At 42.1% G+C, this 16,613-nt stretch overlaps 1 protein-coding gene across 1 annotated transcript in view; it reads left to right on the top strand.

Moving 5' to 3' along the window:
* The first annotated feature begins 1,997 nt into the window (after window positions 1–1,997).
* POLR3A (RNA polymerase III subunit A) overlaps window positions 1,998–16,613 on the top strand; it is a 51,687-nt gene continuing 37,071 nt past the window's right edge. The window contains exons 1-9 of the mRNA XM_039480910.1: window positions 1,998–2,122; window positions 3,444–3,579; window positions 4,490–4,627; window positions 6,270–6,441; window positions 9,163–9,317; window positions 10,547–10,786; window positions 13,002–13,164; window positions 13,400–13,536; window positions 16,144–16,247. Coding sequence (XP_039336844.1) covers window positions 2,079–2,122; window positions 3,444–3,579; window positions 4,490–4,627; window positions 6,270–6,441; window positions 9,163–9,317; window positions 10,547–10,786; window positions 13,002–13,164; window positions 13,400–13,536; window positions 16,144–16,247 — 1,289 coding nt within the window. The 5' untranslated portion in view covers window positions 1,998–2,078. The remainder of the gene's footprint in view (window positions 2,123–3,443; window positions 3,580–4,489; window positions 4,628–6,269; window positions 6,442–9,162; window positions 9,318–10,546; window positions 10,787–13,001; window positions 13,165–13,399; window positions 13,537–16,143; window positions 16,248–16,613) is intronic.

Consider the following 16,613-nt stretch of genomic DNA (forward strand, 5'->3'; position numbering starts at 1 on the left):
AACAGTGGAGAGGGACAGGTCCCCACCCTTTCTCCCGATGCCCTCAATCAGCACAGGCTAAGTAAAGTTCTACTGCCCTTTACTCATACAATAAAAGCAACATTTCATTCCCCTCCACCCAGTGATGAGCTGCCAAAATACTAACAACCGGTTCCCTCCTCCTCCTCACCCCAGGAGGGGTCATGCCCCCCCCCGGGGGACTCCTGTCCCATCCAACCCTCCCATGTTCCTTGACAGGCCCCCCCCCGACCTATGCCCTATCCACCCCCCTTCCCTGTCCCCTGTCTGCCCCCTGCCGCCCCATCCAACCCCTTCTCTCATTCCTGATGGCACCCAGGGACCACTACCCCATCCAACCACCCCTTCTCTCTGTCCCCTGACTGTCCCTGGAATCCCTACCCCTAACTGCCCCCCCGCCCCATCCAACCCTTGCTCCTTCCTGATTGCCCCCCGGGACCCTTGCCCCCGTTCAATCCCCCTGTTCCCTGCCCTCTGACACTAATCACCCCCCCCAACTCCCCTGCCCTCTTCCCACACCGGCTCCCTGCTCCCTTACCCTGCTACCTGGAGCTGGGGGCCCAGCTGGGCTGAGGCTGGGATCAGAGGCACCCAGCCCACGTCGGGGCCGGACCAGGAACCGCACCCCCGGGCCGACCCAGGGCGAACAGGAGCCGCGCTGCCGGGCCGGACCCCAGGGGCCGAACAGGAGCCACGCCGCCAGGCCGGACCCGCGCCGCCCGGCCCGGACCCCGGGGACCGGACGCCGGGGCAGCAACCGCGCCGCCCGGCCCGGACCCTGGGGGCCGAACAGGAGCCACGCCGCGCTGCCCTGCCTGGTGAGGTCGCAGCTGGACCCCGGGGGCCAGGAGCTGCGCCGTGCCGCCTGGCCCCAGGGACCAAGGTCCGGCCCCGACCTCGCCTGGCAGCCCAGCGTCTGGAGCCCTCCACCCGCTGGCGCTCCCGCCCCCAGCGCAAACTCACCTGGTGGAAGCCTCTGCTTTCTTCTCAGCCCTCCCAGGCTTCCCGCGCAAACAGCTGATTCGCAGGAAGCTGGGGAGGGGGAGGAGAAGCCGGAGGAGTGTTTAGAAGACGAGGCGGAGTGAGGCGAGCTGGGGCCGGGGGAAGGGCCGGGAGCTGCTAGAGCGTTTATTAAATTTAAAAGCCCTTTTGGAACTAGTTGTTCCTCCAGGAACAACCGGTTCTAAACTGGGCTTCTAAATTTAACAACCGGTTCGCGCGATCCGGTGCGAACCGGCTGCAGCTCACCACTGCCTCCACCCCCGCATTCAAGTGATTTGTAACCCAACCCCAGCCAAAATCTATCACTTGGGCAACACAGCTCTGTTTGCTGGATACCTAGGTAGATTAGGTGTGACTGTAAATGCAATCTGATCCTGAAACCTTTCCCCCCAGCCCCAGCTCATCACTAGCAGTCAGGGAGAGCTCATTTAGACTTTGCTTACAACTCATCATTTGAAATTATTAGGTTGGACAACATCACTGAAATGAATGCACTGACACTGTCATAAAAAGCAACAGCTGTATAAGGAAGCTAGTCTATGTTCATACTTTTCAAATCTATTTACTTTTTCAGATACATGTATTTTATCATACACTGTATGTGCTTTTAAAGTGTGTATTAATGTTTCAATTTCAATTCAATTTCCAAACAGTCACTAAATTGGCATGTAACTAGGTCACAAAACTGAGGGGGGAGGGGTGCTGGGGAAATTCCGGGGGAGGGGGTAGGGAAATCACTGTTTCGGGGTCTACAATAGTTGACCCCATCGGAGCCAGCCCCGAGCAGCCTGGGCGGGCCTGCCCCTTGTAGCCAGCAGGTGTCGCTGCAGGTAGTGGCCGCAGCGCTGCGACTCGCTGTGTGCCGTTCCTCAGCTCCCCGCGCGGCTCCGGCGGTGCCTCTCCTTGTTGGCGGTGGGCGGGGCGAAGAGGAGGAGGACGCCGAGCGGCCGGTGCCGCGAGCTCTGCAGTGCGGTGGGGGCGCGTGGCCCCGGCTCCCTTCTCTTCCCCCCCTCCCCCCGGTCCGTGCGGGCAGCGCCCCGCGTGCCGCCGCCGCCATCATGGTGAAGGAGCAGTTCAGGGAGACCGACGTGGCCAAGAAAATGTGAGAGGCGGGGGCTGGGGGGGCTGTGCCGCTGGGGGGGGGCGGGGTCAGAGCCGGGTCGGAGGGGGCCCTGTGCCCCGGGATGGAGGGAGTGTCTGGGTGACAGAGGGGAGTCGGACCACCTGCAAATACTGATTTGTGTCTGTGCCCTCGCTAAAGAGCACCTGTCTTTGTGCTCCAGGTGCATATGACAGTGCTTAAGAACTACAGCAACATTAATGCATAATCGTAACTAGCCAGGGCTCCGTGGTGGGGGCTGGTTTATCTGGTTAACTTTTGTGTTTTAAATCGGTATTTAAACAAAACAAAAAAAAGCTGATCATATCAGGTACGTAGAAGTGTTGGTGCATTAGTACATGTTTCTAGTCTGACATTGGGATTTGCTTAATGAAAGTCAGAATCCGCTCTCCTTACCCTTCAGTTCTTGTTGGCCACCATGGTTTCTAAATTATTTTATATAATGTATCTGCCCTTATTCTGGTGGTTTGAGCATTGGCCTGCTAAACCCAGGGTTGTGAGTTCAATCCTTGAGGGGGCCATTTAGGGATCCTGGGCAAAAATCTGTCTGGGGATTGGTCCTGCTTTGAGCAGGAGGTTGGATTAGATCAGGGGTAGGCAACCTGTGGCACGTGTGCCAAAGGCAGCATGCGAGCTGATTTTCAGTGGCACTCTCACTGTCCTGGTCCTGGCTACGGGTCTGGGGGGGGCTCTGCATTTTAATTTAATTTAAATGAAGCTTCTTAAACATTTTTTAAACCTTGTTTATTTTATATACAACAATAATTCAGTTATATATTATAGACTTATAGAAAGAGACTTTCTAAAAACATTTAAATGTATTACTGGCACGCGAAACCTTAAATTAGAGTGAATAAATGAAGGCTCAGCACACCACTTCTGAAAGGTTGCCGACCCCTGGACTAGATGATCTCCAGAGGTCCCTTCCAACCCTGATATTCTATGATTCTGTATAGGTGGGCTTGTTTAGTTAGAAAAGAAACCAAACACTGGTTGATTAACATGGGAGCAGAGCAGAGTGGGGTTGGGTGGCGCTCCTTCCCTGCCCCCTGTGAGGGCTGGTCCCGGGCTCTGTCATGACCCCCTGAATGATCTTATGGGTGACTCAGAGTTTAGGGACCACTGCTCTATAGTCTGTTGATGATCCTTAAATAACTATTAGCTGTAAAGCAAAAATCTAATACACAGATACATGCTTTTTTCCCAGAGATGGAAGTACAGTTTTGCTTTGGCTTTATTTTAACTCAAATTAGCTTCTTGTATATCTTTTTAAAATCAAGTTTTGTAATTTTTCCTGTTCTAGAAGCCACATCTGCTTTGGCATGAAATCTCCAGAAGAGATGCGCCAACAGGCTCACATTCAGGTGGTTAGTAAGAACTTGTACAGCCAGGACAACCACCACTCTCCACTGCAGTATGGAGTACTGGACCATCGTATGGTAAGGATCATTGGTATTTCTTGGTGGGATTTTTTGTTTTGTTTTGTGTGGAAATATTTTAAACGCTTATGAACAATGCTGAAATGAAAACTGAATTCTACTATACAGCCACAGAACCGGTGTGCCTGTGCAAGGTTCCACTTAAACTTCATGAGCTGAAGAGAAATAAGGTGGTTATGTCTCCTTGGCTCTTCTGCTGAAATTGCCGGTTGCAATGATGTCTTGTGATACAAGCACCTTTTCACTTGGAATGTGACTTGTGCCATCAAATATTTCACACTGTTGGACAGATCAGGCAGACTCACTTTTGAGGCTGGACACACATTCCTCCTCATGCTTTTCACATGACCACAAAATAGCCACACTCTCTGGGTATGTCTGCCCTGTACCTCAGGGTGTGATTTACTGGTTGTGTAGACAGCAGCACGGGTTTCAGCATGTGCTGTCAGTGCAAGTATGTACTCAGGGGGATCAGATGGGGTTGTGCAACCTCCACTGAAATCCACGCTGGTGTGTCCTCGCTGCTGCTGTTAGCAGCCTAGCCACATTAAAGCTAGTGTTGGTATAGCTGCACAAACTGCAAATCACATCAGCTGTAGTGTGGACATACAGTTAGTACCATGTCACTGTAATAGTCTTTCCAGATGAATAAGGCTGAATGAGCAGGAGCAGTGCAAGATGCTCTGTTTCTGTGGAGATTGAATGTTGCGTATGATGCTTTCAGCGTATTACCAGCTCTTGCTGACTGAGAGCAAGAGTTCAGAGTTGAAATAATCCAGAAGTCTTTCATGCGAGTGTACAGAGAACTGTCCACGGGCATGTTGACTAATTTAAGAGCAGCTGTGGTAGCTTCGTTTGTTCCCTCAGTTTGATAATTGCAGCTATAATGGCTTTGTCTTTTTTTTCAAAGGGTACCAGTGAAAAGGACCGTCCATGTGAAACATGTGGGAAGAATCTAGCTGACTGTTTAGGGCATTATGGCTACATTGACTTGGAGCTGCCATGTTTCCATGTTGGGTACTTTAAAGCTGTCATAGGCATCTTACAGGTAAAATAATTTTCCTTAATTGGAAGGGACAGAAATTCTTATACCCAGCCTAAGGAGGGGGAGAGGTCAGAAAAGCTGAGGCTTCACTTCATTTGGATTATCCCTCTGGGAGCCATGAAAGAGATGGTAGTATTTTATGTAGAACACTTTGTACAGTCATTTGGTACAGAAGCTGATGTAAATGATAGGTTACAGACTATAGTTAATAGTTCTGCAATTTCACATTTGAGTTCCTTCAGAACTCTTGAGTGAATACCATCTGGTCTGGGGATTTATTACTGTTTAGTGTATCCATTTGTTCCAAAACCTCCTCTAATGACACCTCAATCTGGGACAGTTCCTCAGATTTGACACCTAAAAAGAATGGCTCAGGTTTGGTAATCTCCCTCACATCCTCAGCCATGAAGACCAATGCAAAGAATTCATTTAGTTTCTCTGCAGTGGCCTTGTCGTCCTTGAGTGCTCCTTTACGATCTGAATAGTCTAATGGCCCTCGTGGTTGTTTAGCAGGCTTTCTGCTTCTGATGTACTTTAAAAAATTTTTGCTATTTAAAATTTGGCTAGCTGTTCTTCCAATTCTTTTTGGGCCTTCCTAATTATATTTTTACGTTTCATTTGCCAGACTTTATGCTCCTTTCTATTTTCCTTATTAGGATTTAACTTCCACTTTTTAAAGGATGCCTTTTTGCCTCTCACTGCTTCATTTACTTTGTTTATCCACTGCCACATTTTTTTTTCCGTTCTCTTATGCTGTTTTTTAATTTGGGGTATACATTTAAGTTGAGCCTCTATTATGGTGTCTTGAAAAAGTTTCCATGCAGCTTGAAGGGATTTCACTTTTGGCACTGTACCTTTTAATTTTTGTTTAACTAACTTCATTTTTGTATAGTCCCCCTTTCTGAAATTAAATGCTACAGCTGCTGTGGTGTTTTCTCTGCCACAGAGATGTTAAATTTTATTATATTATGATCACTACTACCAAGCGGTCCAGCTATGTTCACCTCTTGGACCAGATCCTATGCTCCATTTAGGATTAAATCAAGAATTGCCTCTCCTCTTATGGGTTCCAGGACTAGCTGCTCCAAGAAGCAGTTATTTAAGGTGTCAAGAAACTTTATCTCAGCATCCTGTCCTGACATGACATTGTACCCAGTCAATATGGGGCTAATTGAAATCCCCTATTATTATTGAGGGTTTTTTTTTATTTTTATAGCCTCCCTAATCATTTCAAAGTCACTGTCACTATCCTGGTCAGGTCGTTGGTAACATATCCAAATATTCTTCTTCTTAGAGCATGGAATTATTATCCATAGAGATTCTGTGGTACAGTTTTTATTCAAAGTTTGTCTCTTAAGTGATGCCAATAAACTTAAGTTGTCTCTTTGCATGGACATTTAATTTCCTGCAGAACTTGTCTTAAGGAGAGCAAAGATTTGTTCTGTTGGCCAGAGTTTCCTAACTTGCTCCCATCTGTTGGGCAGTGTGCTGTACTTGGGTTCCCCCACTAAGGCAGTGACATTTCACCCATGAAACTGCACGTATAACTGTGTGAAGAGTGGTATCCCTCATCATAATTTGTCCCTAATCACATATTTATTTCTCAATAACAAAAGAACAAGGGTTAATCAATTGTTTGTTTTAGATGATCTGCAAGACCTGTTGCCGTATCCTGTTGTCCTCAGAGGAGAGAAAACAGTTTTTGGATTATCTGAAGAGGCCTGGTCTTACCTACCTGCAGAAACGGGGTTTGAAAAAGAAAGTCTCTGAAAAGTGCAGAAAGAAAAGCACTTGCCCTTATTGTGGTGCTTTCAATGGTGAGTGTGGAAACTAGCAGGTGGTGGTTGGTATTTAGCATGACTTCTTTTTTTTTTCCCCACTAGTGCCCAGCCTGTGAAGAGCATCACAATGTTGTGTTGTCTTTTCATCATTCAACAATCATCGATGTTTTTTTCTAGATCTTAACCTATAGCTGACACTTAAACATAGGCTAAAACCCAAAAACCTTCTTGAGTGTACTAGACAATTGTTCAAAGCTGTGCTACAAGAAGTGGCATGAATCTACCTGATGACTATCCTATTCCTGCAAATATGAGGATTGATAGTCCTAATTTTGACCTAACTAAAGAGCCTGTTACTCATAATTGTGCTTAGTCATCTTTGTGAAGCCTAATATGCTGTTGACCGTTGCAGTAATGAGTTTGACAAGTCAGTAATACTTAGCATAGAAGTGTTCCAGATGGAGTTGTAATAATGGCAGATCATACTGATATTTGATTCAATGGTCAGTTACTGGGTAGAAAACCTTATGTGATACATTTTTTTTCTTTTAAAAAAAAAATCAAAAGGTCTCTTGTGACTACCCTTAATACAAAATGAGTAACATTGCAGTTAAGTATTGTTAATATTGCTATAGTATTACAGCTTTGCAATTTTATAGTGACAATCTGATTAGAATAGTCAGCATATGAATTCTCTTTAATGTAATGTGTCCAGCAACCCTCACTATTTGTATTGCGGTAATAACTGAAGGCCTCACTTAAGAGGACTGGGGCTTGATAGTACTAGTATTGTACAAATGCATAGGAAGGCAGAGATTTAATAAGTGTGTTCCAGTCCATGCATTTAAATCTGTATCTTTTTTGTCATGAATGCATTCATGATGTTTGTAAACATGTCTTGTAGCTGCCACTACTGGTAACATTAAAATCATGTTTTTGTGACCATCTTTTTTTTTTTTTTTTTAAATGTCACTTCCGTTCCAGTATGGTTTTATTTCATGACTGTCTAAAATTAGAGAGGAATTCTTTACATGAATTAAAATCTACATCTCTAAGCCAAGCTTTCAGATGATACAAAACTCTCTGAAGACCTGCTAAAACCAAGGCTTTTAAAAGTTGTTTTGGAAATAACTTGGGAAGGGAGGGAGCAAGGTAGTAATCAAAATGTGATTTTATTTCTTTAAGGTCTAGTGTGTCTCAGCTTCCTAGGGTAGAAATGAATACCCTGTGCTATTGGAAAAACAAAAAATATTTGCTTTCCAGCAGTATAAAGCATTGAATTTTAGCCATTGCATAAACTGCTGTGTCAGATTTAATATTATCACTTGTTCCTCATTTTAGCAGTATTTAAGTCCCACACCTTATGCAAGTAAAAATCAGTCACTGAAATTATACTTTAGAGCCTGTTTTCCCACCCCTAAAAAGAAGGTAATATTTGCCTTGAGAGTGTTGTAATGAATGCTTTTACAACAGTTCAAAAACATGAGGCTTTATTTTGGTGTCAGCTGTGTATATGTGGGGTTTCCTATATAAGTCAATATGTGGAGTTCATAACAGTTTTTGAAGCTAGATATGGCCCTAAAAAACACTGCAAAAACTTGATAATCTTTTAAATTCCTTTGTGTTGTATTCCGTCATCCAGAGACACAATATATTGCTACTCATCTTGCAGAACCATCTATTTCCTTTAACACATACACAGGAACAGGTTCTGAAAAGATGAAATACTCATCAAATGAGCATCTCAGTCTGCTGGACATGCAAAAACATTTTAAAAAGAAAAACCTCATCTGCATTGTGAAGGTTTGGAGAGGTTAATTGAAGTGGTGGGGAAATAGGTTAATATAGTTCAGTGGTTCTCAAACTTTTTTTTACCGGCGACTGCTTTCAAACAGCAAGCTTCTCAGTGTGACCCCTCCTAATAAATTAAACACACTTTTAAGTACATTTAACACCATTATAAACGCTGGAGGCAAAGCAGGGTTTGGGGTGGAGGTTGACAGCTTGTGACCCCGCTTGTAATAACCTCATGACCCCCTGAGAGGTCCTGACCCCCCCAGTTTAGAACCCCTGATATAGTGTCCTTTTCCTTCTCGGGTCAGATGCTCACATGAGTCAGAAGTAGAAATTTGCTTTTTGGGGGATTTCTTGTTCTTTGAACTTATTCCAGCTAATGCAGCATCTAACCGATTTGGCAGTTATTGCTGGTGCTTTTGTGTTTTATTTCCCAAATCAGTTTATGCTCATTTTCAATGAGCACAGGAGAACACAATTTGAGAGGACTAGCTGGTTCAAGGACAGATAATGGTTATAATGTCCTGCGCCGTTAAGTCACTGGCTAAAATCCACTCTGGATTAGTAATGATCAAAAGTTACTATCTGAATGACTTATGAGTGAAATGAGTTGGTGCACTCTGGTCCAGTTCCTAGTGCAAGACCATCTACATTGCAAAAACCCCATACCACTGTTGAGGAGAGGTTGAATGGACATGTAGAGTGAGCCACTCTCTCATCCTTAGAAGTAGTCCAGGTCACAGCTGAGATGCACTGAACAGGCAACGTGGGGAAACTTTCATTGCTGTGGCTGTTGCTCCTCCTGTTCTGTGAACAGAGGCATCTGGTATCTAAAGGTGACCAGAGCCAGCACCTTCCCCTAATGCTATGTTCACTAAAAAAAATATTTTTAAAATTTTTTTAGAAGAATAGCTCAAGAGTTGAGGTTGTGTGTTTTTTTTTAACAAAATTGTCTTCTTGTAGGTACTGTAAAGAAGTGTGGCTTATTGAAGATAATCCATGAGAAGTACAAGACCAATAAGAAAGTGGTGGATCCAATAGTATCCAGTTTCCTTCAGTCCTTTGAAACTGCCATAGAACATAACAAAGAAGTAGAATCCTTGCTGGGGAGAGCTCAGGTGAATTAGTGTGTCTACCAGTGCCTGTTTTGACAGTGCTTGAATTTTCTGCTAATTTTGATGCATAAATTCCTGAATGATGAGCTGAAGTATTTAGTATAGGGGTAAAGGACTAGTGCTGGTCCAGCCTTTGAATATGTGGAGAGGAGAATTTGAAGAACAATTATCATACTACCTGGCTGAGGGAGATGTTAATGGTTTCTGCAAGGAGCAGCATCTTTAACCAGTCAAGTAATTGTGGTACACAGTTTCCTGCATGCAAAAGATAGGGATGCTCCTGCTATAGGATCAGTGGCAGTCAGTGAACAAAGCTTAGTGGTGAAATCATGGTGACGGGAAGCAGAGAAGAAATTTAGGCTACTGCAGACTATCTCTGGGGACAGTTACCTTCAATCACTGTCTTGAATATTTGTAATACTCCATAAATCCTACCTATGATTGAAAGAGCTGAGAACTGAACAGGAAGGAGTGACCAAAGTATAGTACAAGAATATATATAGTTTTCATGGTTTTGCATTGTATGGGGGTTTTCCCTTGGATTTTAACAGGTCACTCAGTTCTTGGTATGGATGTTTGGAAAATGCAAATAGAAAACATTGTGATACAGAGTTTGTGTCTCTCTCCAATTGCAATAGGGCAGCTTTATAAAGACAGGCATTTCTTGCCAGCTTTGTGTTTATTGATGAATTGTGAAATGTCAGCAATGTATTATTCTTCAGTCAGGAAAAAAGGTTAGGTTTAGCAAGTTATATCCTACATAATTTCATTAAATTTTAAAATAATGCTGTAATCTGTGACCTCTAGTAATTGAAATTGGTGGTAATTATACCCTACTGTAAGCATGTTATAAGATGATTACGTTGCTTGGCAAGTAATGATGAAATAGACCATTTCCAGTTTAGATTTCTCTCTCTAGATTAGTTGTTACAGTAGTCTGTTTTCTATAGCAATATGGGTAAGAGGAGAAGCTTGAGGGAAAGAATCAATGAGCCAGAGTTTACTGGGACTGCAATTCTAAATAAACAAACCAAAAGACACATTTGGTTTTGTTTGCCTTAAGAATAACTTCCTCTACATATGGTTTTGTTTTGTTTTTTAAATCAACTTTTTATTTGAACAACTGGCAGAGAAGGGTGGCAAATGAAGTAAACTGTATTAAGATGTAGCCAAAAATGAGCTGTTATGCCCTTGAAGGTTGCAGTATGACTTTCTTCTTTTTAATTTTGTAGGAGAACTTGACTCCTTTAATGGTGTTGAACCTCTTTAAAAGAATCCCAGCAGAAGATATACCTCTGCTTCTGATGAATCCAGAAGCAGGAAAGCCTTCAGACTTGATCCTGACACGACTCCTGGTACCTCCATTGTGCATCAGACCCTCTGTTGTGAGCGACTTGAAGTCTGGCACCAACGAAGATGACTTGACGATGAAGCTTACAGAGATAATTTTCCTCAATGATGTAATCAAAAAGGTGAGCCCGCCTGCCTGAAACTGCTGCTCTTTTTAAAAATAAATAAATAAAAGGCTGGATTAGACTTGGGGGTAACTGGTTTTACTTGTCGCTGTGAGGTCTGACGTTGCATTCATTCTGACTTCAGCGTAAGAAACAGCTGCAGTATTTGGCCCTATGTGAAATGGCAGGAATGGTGGACTCAGACTGAGCTTTCTATTTGGCTCTTGGTGTTACACCAGTGTGTTAGGGACCTGCTAAACGTGGACTGGACTAATTGCTTTTCCTGAAGTATTCTCATTATGCCACATTTAGCATGTTTTGGGATGACTGTTGCACTTGATGGAAGCATAAGGAAATAATAGTTCATAGGCCCAGAAATTCTCACACCCCTCTTTACCCATCTGGTTTCTTATTTTATACCTCTGTCTCTCTCTGCCAGGAGGCCCTTCCAACTTCCCTTTTGATGTGTATGGGAGCCTGTCTTTTTCCTCTTTCTCTACCCCATCACTCTTAAGAATTCAAGTCACAGTTACCATTCTTCCTTAGGTAAGGACCAAAAGGGATGCTAGAGCTAGTCAAGTCTGTCACCTAGTTGGAAGGGCTGTTGTGCAGCTCGGCAGCTTTCTTTTTGCCCCAGGCCAGTATTTCCCAAACTTCTGAAAGCTCATCTTTCCCTCTCACCTCTTTCTACTCTTCCATGTAGTCTTAAAAGCCTACCCAAAATGAGTAGCTTATTGGGCTTGTCTGCATGTGGAGTTTTACCAATTTTAATTTTTTTTTAAACCACTGCAAAAGATTGTGTGCGCGCATTCTTTTTTGGGTTAAACCAGATTTACTTGGGTTTAGTTAAACTTGTTCCTAATCAATTTAAAGTTAAATAGAAATAAGTGATTTAACACAATGCAACTAAAACTGTGAAGAAATGTGCATAGATAAAGGGAGTTAGCACTCATTTAAATCAATGGGGCACTTCCCAGCTCAGAGCTATTTCAGCTGTGTGCGAACTCAGGCAGACATTAGTTGCATTCAGGTCATGCTTTCAAGGTTGTATTTCAACAGTAATAGGAAGAGACCTGTAAACTTCCCCTGTTGGACTTTATCCCCTGAGCCCTGAACCAACCAAACTGAACTCTGCCCTATAAGGGTCATCCTATCATCATTACCCAGTCCGCTCATTTATTCATGCCCACGACTATCCATAACCTGTTTGTATGAGTGATGTACCCTCACTGCTTGCTGGCTGTACCCTGAACTCACCCACTGTATACCCCGCATTGGGGACATGACAGACTGTGTATATGTATATGCCGTCCAATACCAAAACGCTAACATCCCCCTACAACCTTTATGTTATCCCCAATGACACAATAACTGACGCTTCAAACACTTTGTATCATTTATTTTTAAATATTCTCTAATAAACTTTATATCTCCTCAATATATGTTCCATTCCATGCATCCGAAGAAGTGGGCTGTAGCCCACGAAAGCTTATGCTCAAATAAATTTGTTAGTCTCTAAGGTGCCACAAGTACTCCTGTTCTAGTAACAGCTAGAAACTTTTTTTAAAAATCTGAAACTGGAGAACAATTGAGAAGCTTGTTCACCAACCCCCAAAAGCTAGTCCTTTTGTATCTCTGATTTTTCTCCGCATTGGGAAATGCTGCTCTACGTTGTGTGTGCTGTCTCCTGGGAAGAAGAGAAACTAGCACTGAGTTATAACCTGTTTGTTTGAAAGATGTTGCGCAGTAGAACGATATCTTCAGATTGGCTTAACCTGTTGTTCCATCATAGTTGCTGCCACAGAGATGCAGGAGTGAAACCTTGAGTGATGGTCTTTGCTCGGAAGAGGGCTAAACACAATGGAATTTTGTTTGTCACCACTCTGATAAGTTAATTGTTTAATGAATTATGTCTCCACAGCATGATCTTTGTATTATACATTCAGGTATTAAAATGGTCAGTTAATCAAACAAGCACAAATGCTTTAGTTTGTCATTAATCAGAAGCTGATTTTGCCAGAAGGAAAATGTGTTTTGCCAGGTTCTGCTCAGTTACATCCATGCAGCATTCACGCATGAACAGAATGTGGCCCACTGTTCCTTATGGTGAAGGTGCCAATGTCTTGTTGCCTTTGCGATTTAGTGTGATGCAAAGCTTTCTGAAAAATTTGTTCAGTGCCAATTTTGTGTGTCACTAAATTTGTTTTATGAAATGGGTAATTGTCTTGTTTAGCATAGGATATCTGGAGCCAAAACACAGATGATAATGGAAGACTGGGACTTCCTACAGCTGCAGTGTGCCCTCTACATTAACAGTGAGCTCTCTGGAATTCCTCTTAACATGGCACCCAAGAAATGGACCAGAGGTTTTGTTCAAAGACTCAAAGGGAAGCAGGGTATGTCTAAATTCTTCCTTTCCCACCTCCCAAAAGTGTTTGTTTTTTTTCCCATTGGTTTGGTTTTTTTTAGCCAAAACATTTGCCATTGCATAGTGATCAGGTCAGTGTTTGTAGATCAAGCTAGCAAGGCTTTCCCTGTATGATGTGCCTACTGTGCTGTATTAACACTTTACCATTTTGTATAATGGAACTCCTTTTTTCCCAACTAGTTTTAAGTTGCTTTATTTGTTAGGTCGGTTTAGAGGCAATCTGTCCGGAAAGCGAGTGGACTTCTCAGGCAGAACAGTCATTTCACCTGACCCCAACTTACGAATAGACGAAGTGGCTGTGCCTGTTCACGTTGCCAAAATATTAACATTCCCTGAAAAAGTAAGTAGTGTAAAACTCAAATTCTTTTCATGCATTTTTCTGCATTGTCCATTGTGGTGTTCAAATCACTGGAGAAAAAGGGAGTCAATAGTGTGTGTGTGCGCGCGCGCACACACACACACAGAGGCATGCAGCTTCAGGTGCTCAGTGCCCTCAGCACCAGAAGGTCATAGTGGCATAGGTTCATTGTCCATTGTAAAGCTGACTGGATTCACGAAGCAAGACAATGGGAATGCTTGATGCAGACTGTGAGGAGGGAGGCCTGAAGGGACAATCCTGAAAAACAGCAAAGTTAGTTTTGTCCAACCCATTTTAAATTTTTGTATGGCTTCATATATGTTACTGTGTGTCAGAGTGAAAACTGGCTTTGTACGTATTTCTAAAAAATCACGCCTTTCACATCTTACTCTTTCTGTGATACTGTCTGTACTTTCTTTTCTCATTGCTCTGATTAATTGTGTACCACAAAATAGACCAGCTGTGTAATAAGGTTGTCAGCTTTGCTAAAGAAAACTGTTCACATTTCTTCTTTAAAATTCTAATATTACTTTACTTTTGTGTTAACATAGACTTTTGCATTTTAACTAGGGCTGTCGATTAATCACAGTTCACTCATGCAATTAACTCGAACTAATCGCAATTTAAAAAATTAATCTTGATTAATCACACTGTTAGTAATAGAATACCATTTATTTAAATATTTTTGGATGTTTTCTACACTTTCAAATATATTGATTTCAATTACAGCACAGAAGACAAAGTGTACAGTGTTCACTTCATATTTTTATTACAAATATTTTCACTGTAAAAATGATAAACAAATATTTTCAATTCACCTCATACAAGTACTGTAGTGCAATCTCTTTATTGTGAAAGTGTAATTTACAAATGTAGATTTTTTTTGTTACATAACTGCACTCAAAAACAAAACAATGTATAACTTTAGAGCCTACAAGTCCACTCAGTCCTCCTCCTTATTCTGCCAATCGCTAAGACAAACAAATTGCTGGAAATTTCCACCACTTGCATCTGAAGAAGTGGGTATTCACCCACGAAAGCTCATGCTGCAGAACGTCTGTTAGTCTATAAGGTGCCACAGGATTCTTTGTTGCTTTTACAGATCCAGACTAACACGGCTACCCCTCTGATACTAAGACAAACAAGTTTGCTCACATTTACGGGAGATACTGTTGTCTGCTTCTTATTTACAGTGTCACCTGAAAATGAGAATAGGTGTTCGCATGGCATTTTTGTAGCTGGCATTGCAAGGTATTTACATGCCAGATATGCTAAACATTCATGTGCCCCTTCATGCTTCGGCCACCATTCCAGAGGACATGCTTCCATGCTGATGACACTTCATTTAAAAAAAAAAAAAAGCATTAATTAAATTTATGATTGAACTCCGTGGGGGAGAATTGTATGGCTCTTGTTCTTTTACATCCACATTCTATCATATATTTCATGTTATAGCAGTCTCGGATGATGACCCAGCACATGTTCATATTAAGAATACTTTCACAAAAGATTTGACAAAACACAAAGAAGGTACCAGTGTGACATTTCTAAAAATAGCTACAGCACTCAAGTTTAAGAATCTGAAGTGCTGCCCAAAATCTGAGAGGGACAAGGTGTGGAGCATGCTTTCAGAAGTCTTAGAAGAGATGCGGAAACCACAGAACCCAAACCACCAAAAAAGAAAATCCAGCCTTCTGCTGGTGATATCTGACTCAGATGATGAAAATGAACATGCGTCGGTCCACTGTGCTTTGGATCGTTATTGAGCAGAACCCATCATCAGCATGGATGCCTGTCCTCTGGAATGGTGGTTGAAGCATGAAGGGACATATGAATCTTTAGTGCATCTGGCACACAAATATCTTGCGATGCTGGGTACAAGGTGCCATTTGAATGCCTGTTCTCACTTTCAGGTTATATAGTAAACAAGAAGCGGGCAGTGTTATCTTGAGCAAATATAAACAAATTTGTTTGAGTGATTGGCTGAAGTAGGACTGAGTGGACTTGTAGGCTGTAAAGTTTTACATTGTTTTATTTTTGAATGCAGTTATATTTTTGTACATAATTCTACATTTTGTAAGCTCAACTTTCATGATAAAGAGGTTGCACTACAGTACTTGTATTAGGTGAATTGAAAATTACTTTTTTTTCACCATGCAAATAATTTTAATAAAAAAAATAGTGAGCACTGTACACTTCGTATCCTGTGTTGTAATTGAAATCCAATATATTTGAAAATGTAGAAAACATCCAAAAATATTTACATGGTATTCTATTATTTTTAACAGCGTGATTAATTGCGATTAATTTTTTTAATCGCTTGACAGCCCTAATTTTAACATAGATCCCAGCATTTTTAGAGAGCTTTTGAACTTCCCTCTATTTGTGAATTTGGCCAGCAAGCTATTCATTCCAATTCAGTCAATAGTGTCAAGATTGGCTTGTATTTTTCTTCTCTTCCCCTTCCTCCAGCAGCTTAAAATAAGAGGGGACAACTGCCGTTAAACTGATCCTGAAAATCCCAAAACAGCAATAGCAAGTGGTGTTAAAATGTCTCGCTTGTTTCTAACTGATACAGTCATGTTGCAGGTGAACAAAGCTAACCTAAATTTTATGAGGAAGCTCGTACGGAATGGTCCTGAAGTTCATCCTGGAGCTAATTTCATTCAACAGAGGCACACACAAATGAAAAGGTACTTATCTGTACAGGTTCACTTTCCACCTACCACCACTACCTGGTCTAATTGCTTAGTTTTTAGTTAATCAGCAGATTATTCATCATTGGGACTCCTCTGGTTTTGTTTGTTTTTTGTTTGATGTCATCTTCAATAAAGGATATAAACAATATTCCATGACCTAAAGGTAGCTTGTGCAAGTAAACATAAACATAGATAAATCCTTCTGTTAGAACATTTTGGTAGGCATAGAGTCAATGTCATTGCTAGTAAGCGACAGTTGGATTGCTACATGTGAATGACATACCCCTATTTGCTGATAACTTAAAACTAATTAAATTTTTTCTTTAAGAAAATTGATTTTTCATGAATATCCTGTGTTTG

This window comes from Mauremys reevesii, linkage group 7, assembly GCF_016161935.1.
Source record: "Mauremys reevesii isolate NIE-2019 linkage group 7, ASM1616193v1, whole genome shotgun sequence".
Taxonomy (NCBI): domain Eukaryota; kingdom Metazoa; phylum Chordata; order Testudines; family Geoemydidae; genus Mauremys; species Mauremys reevesii.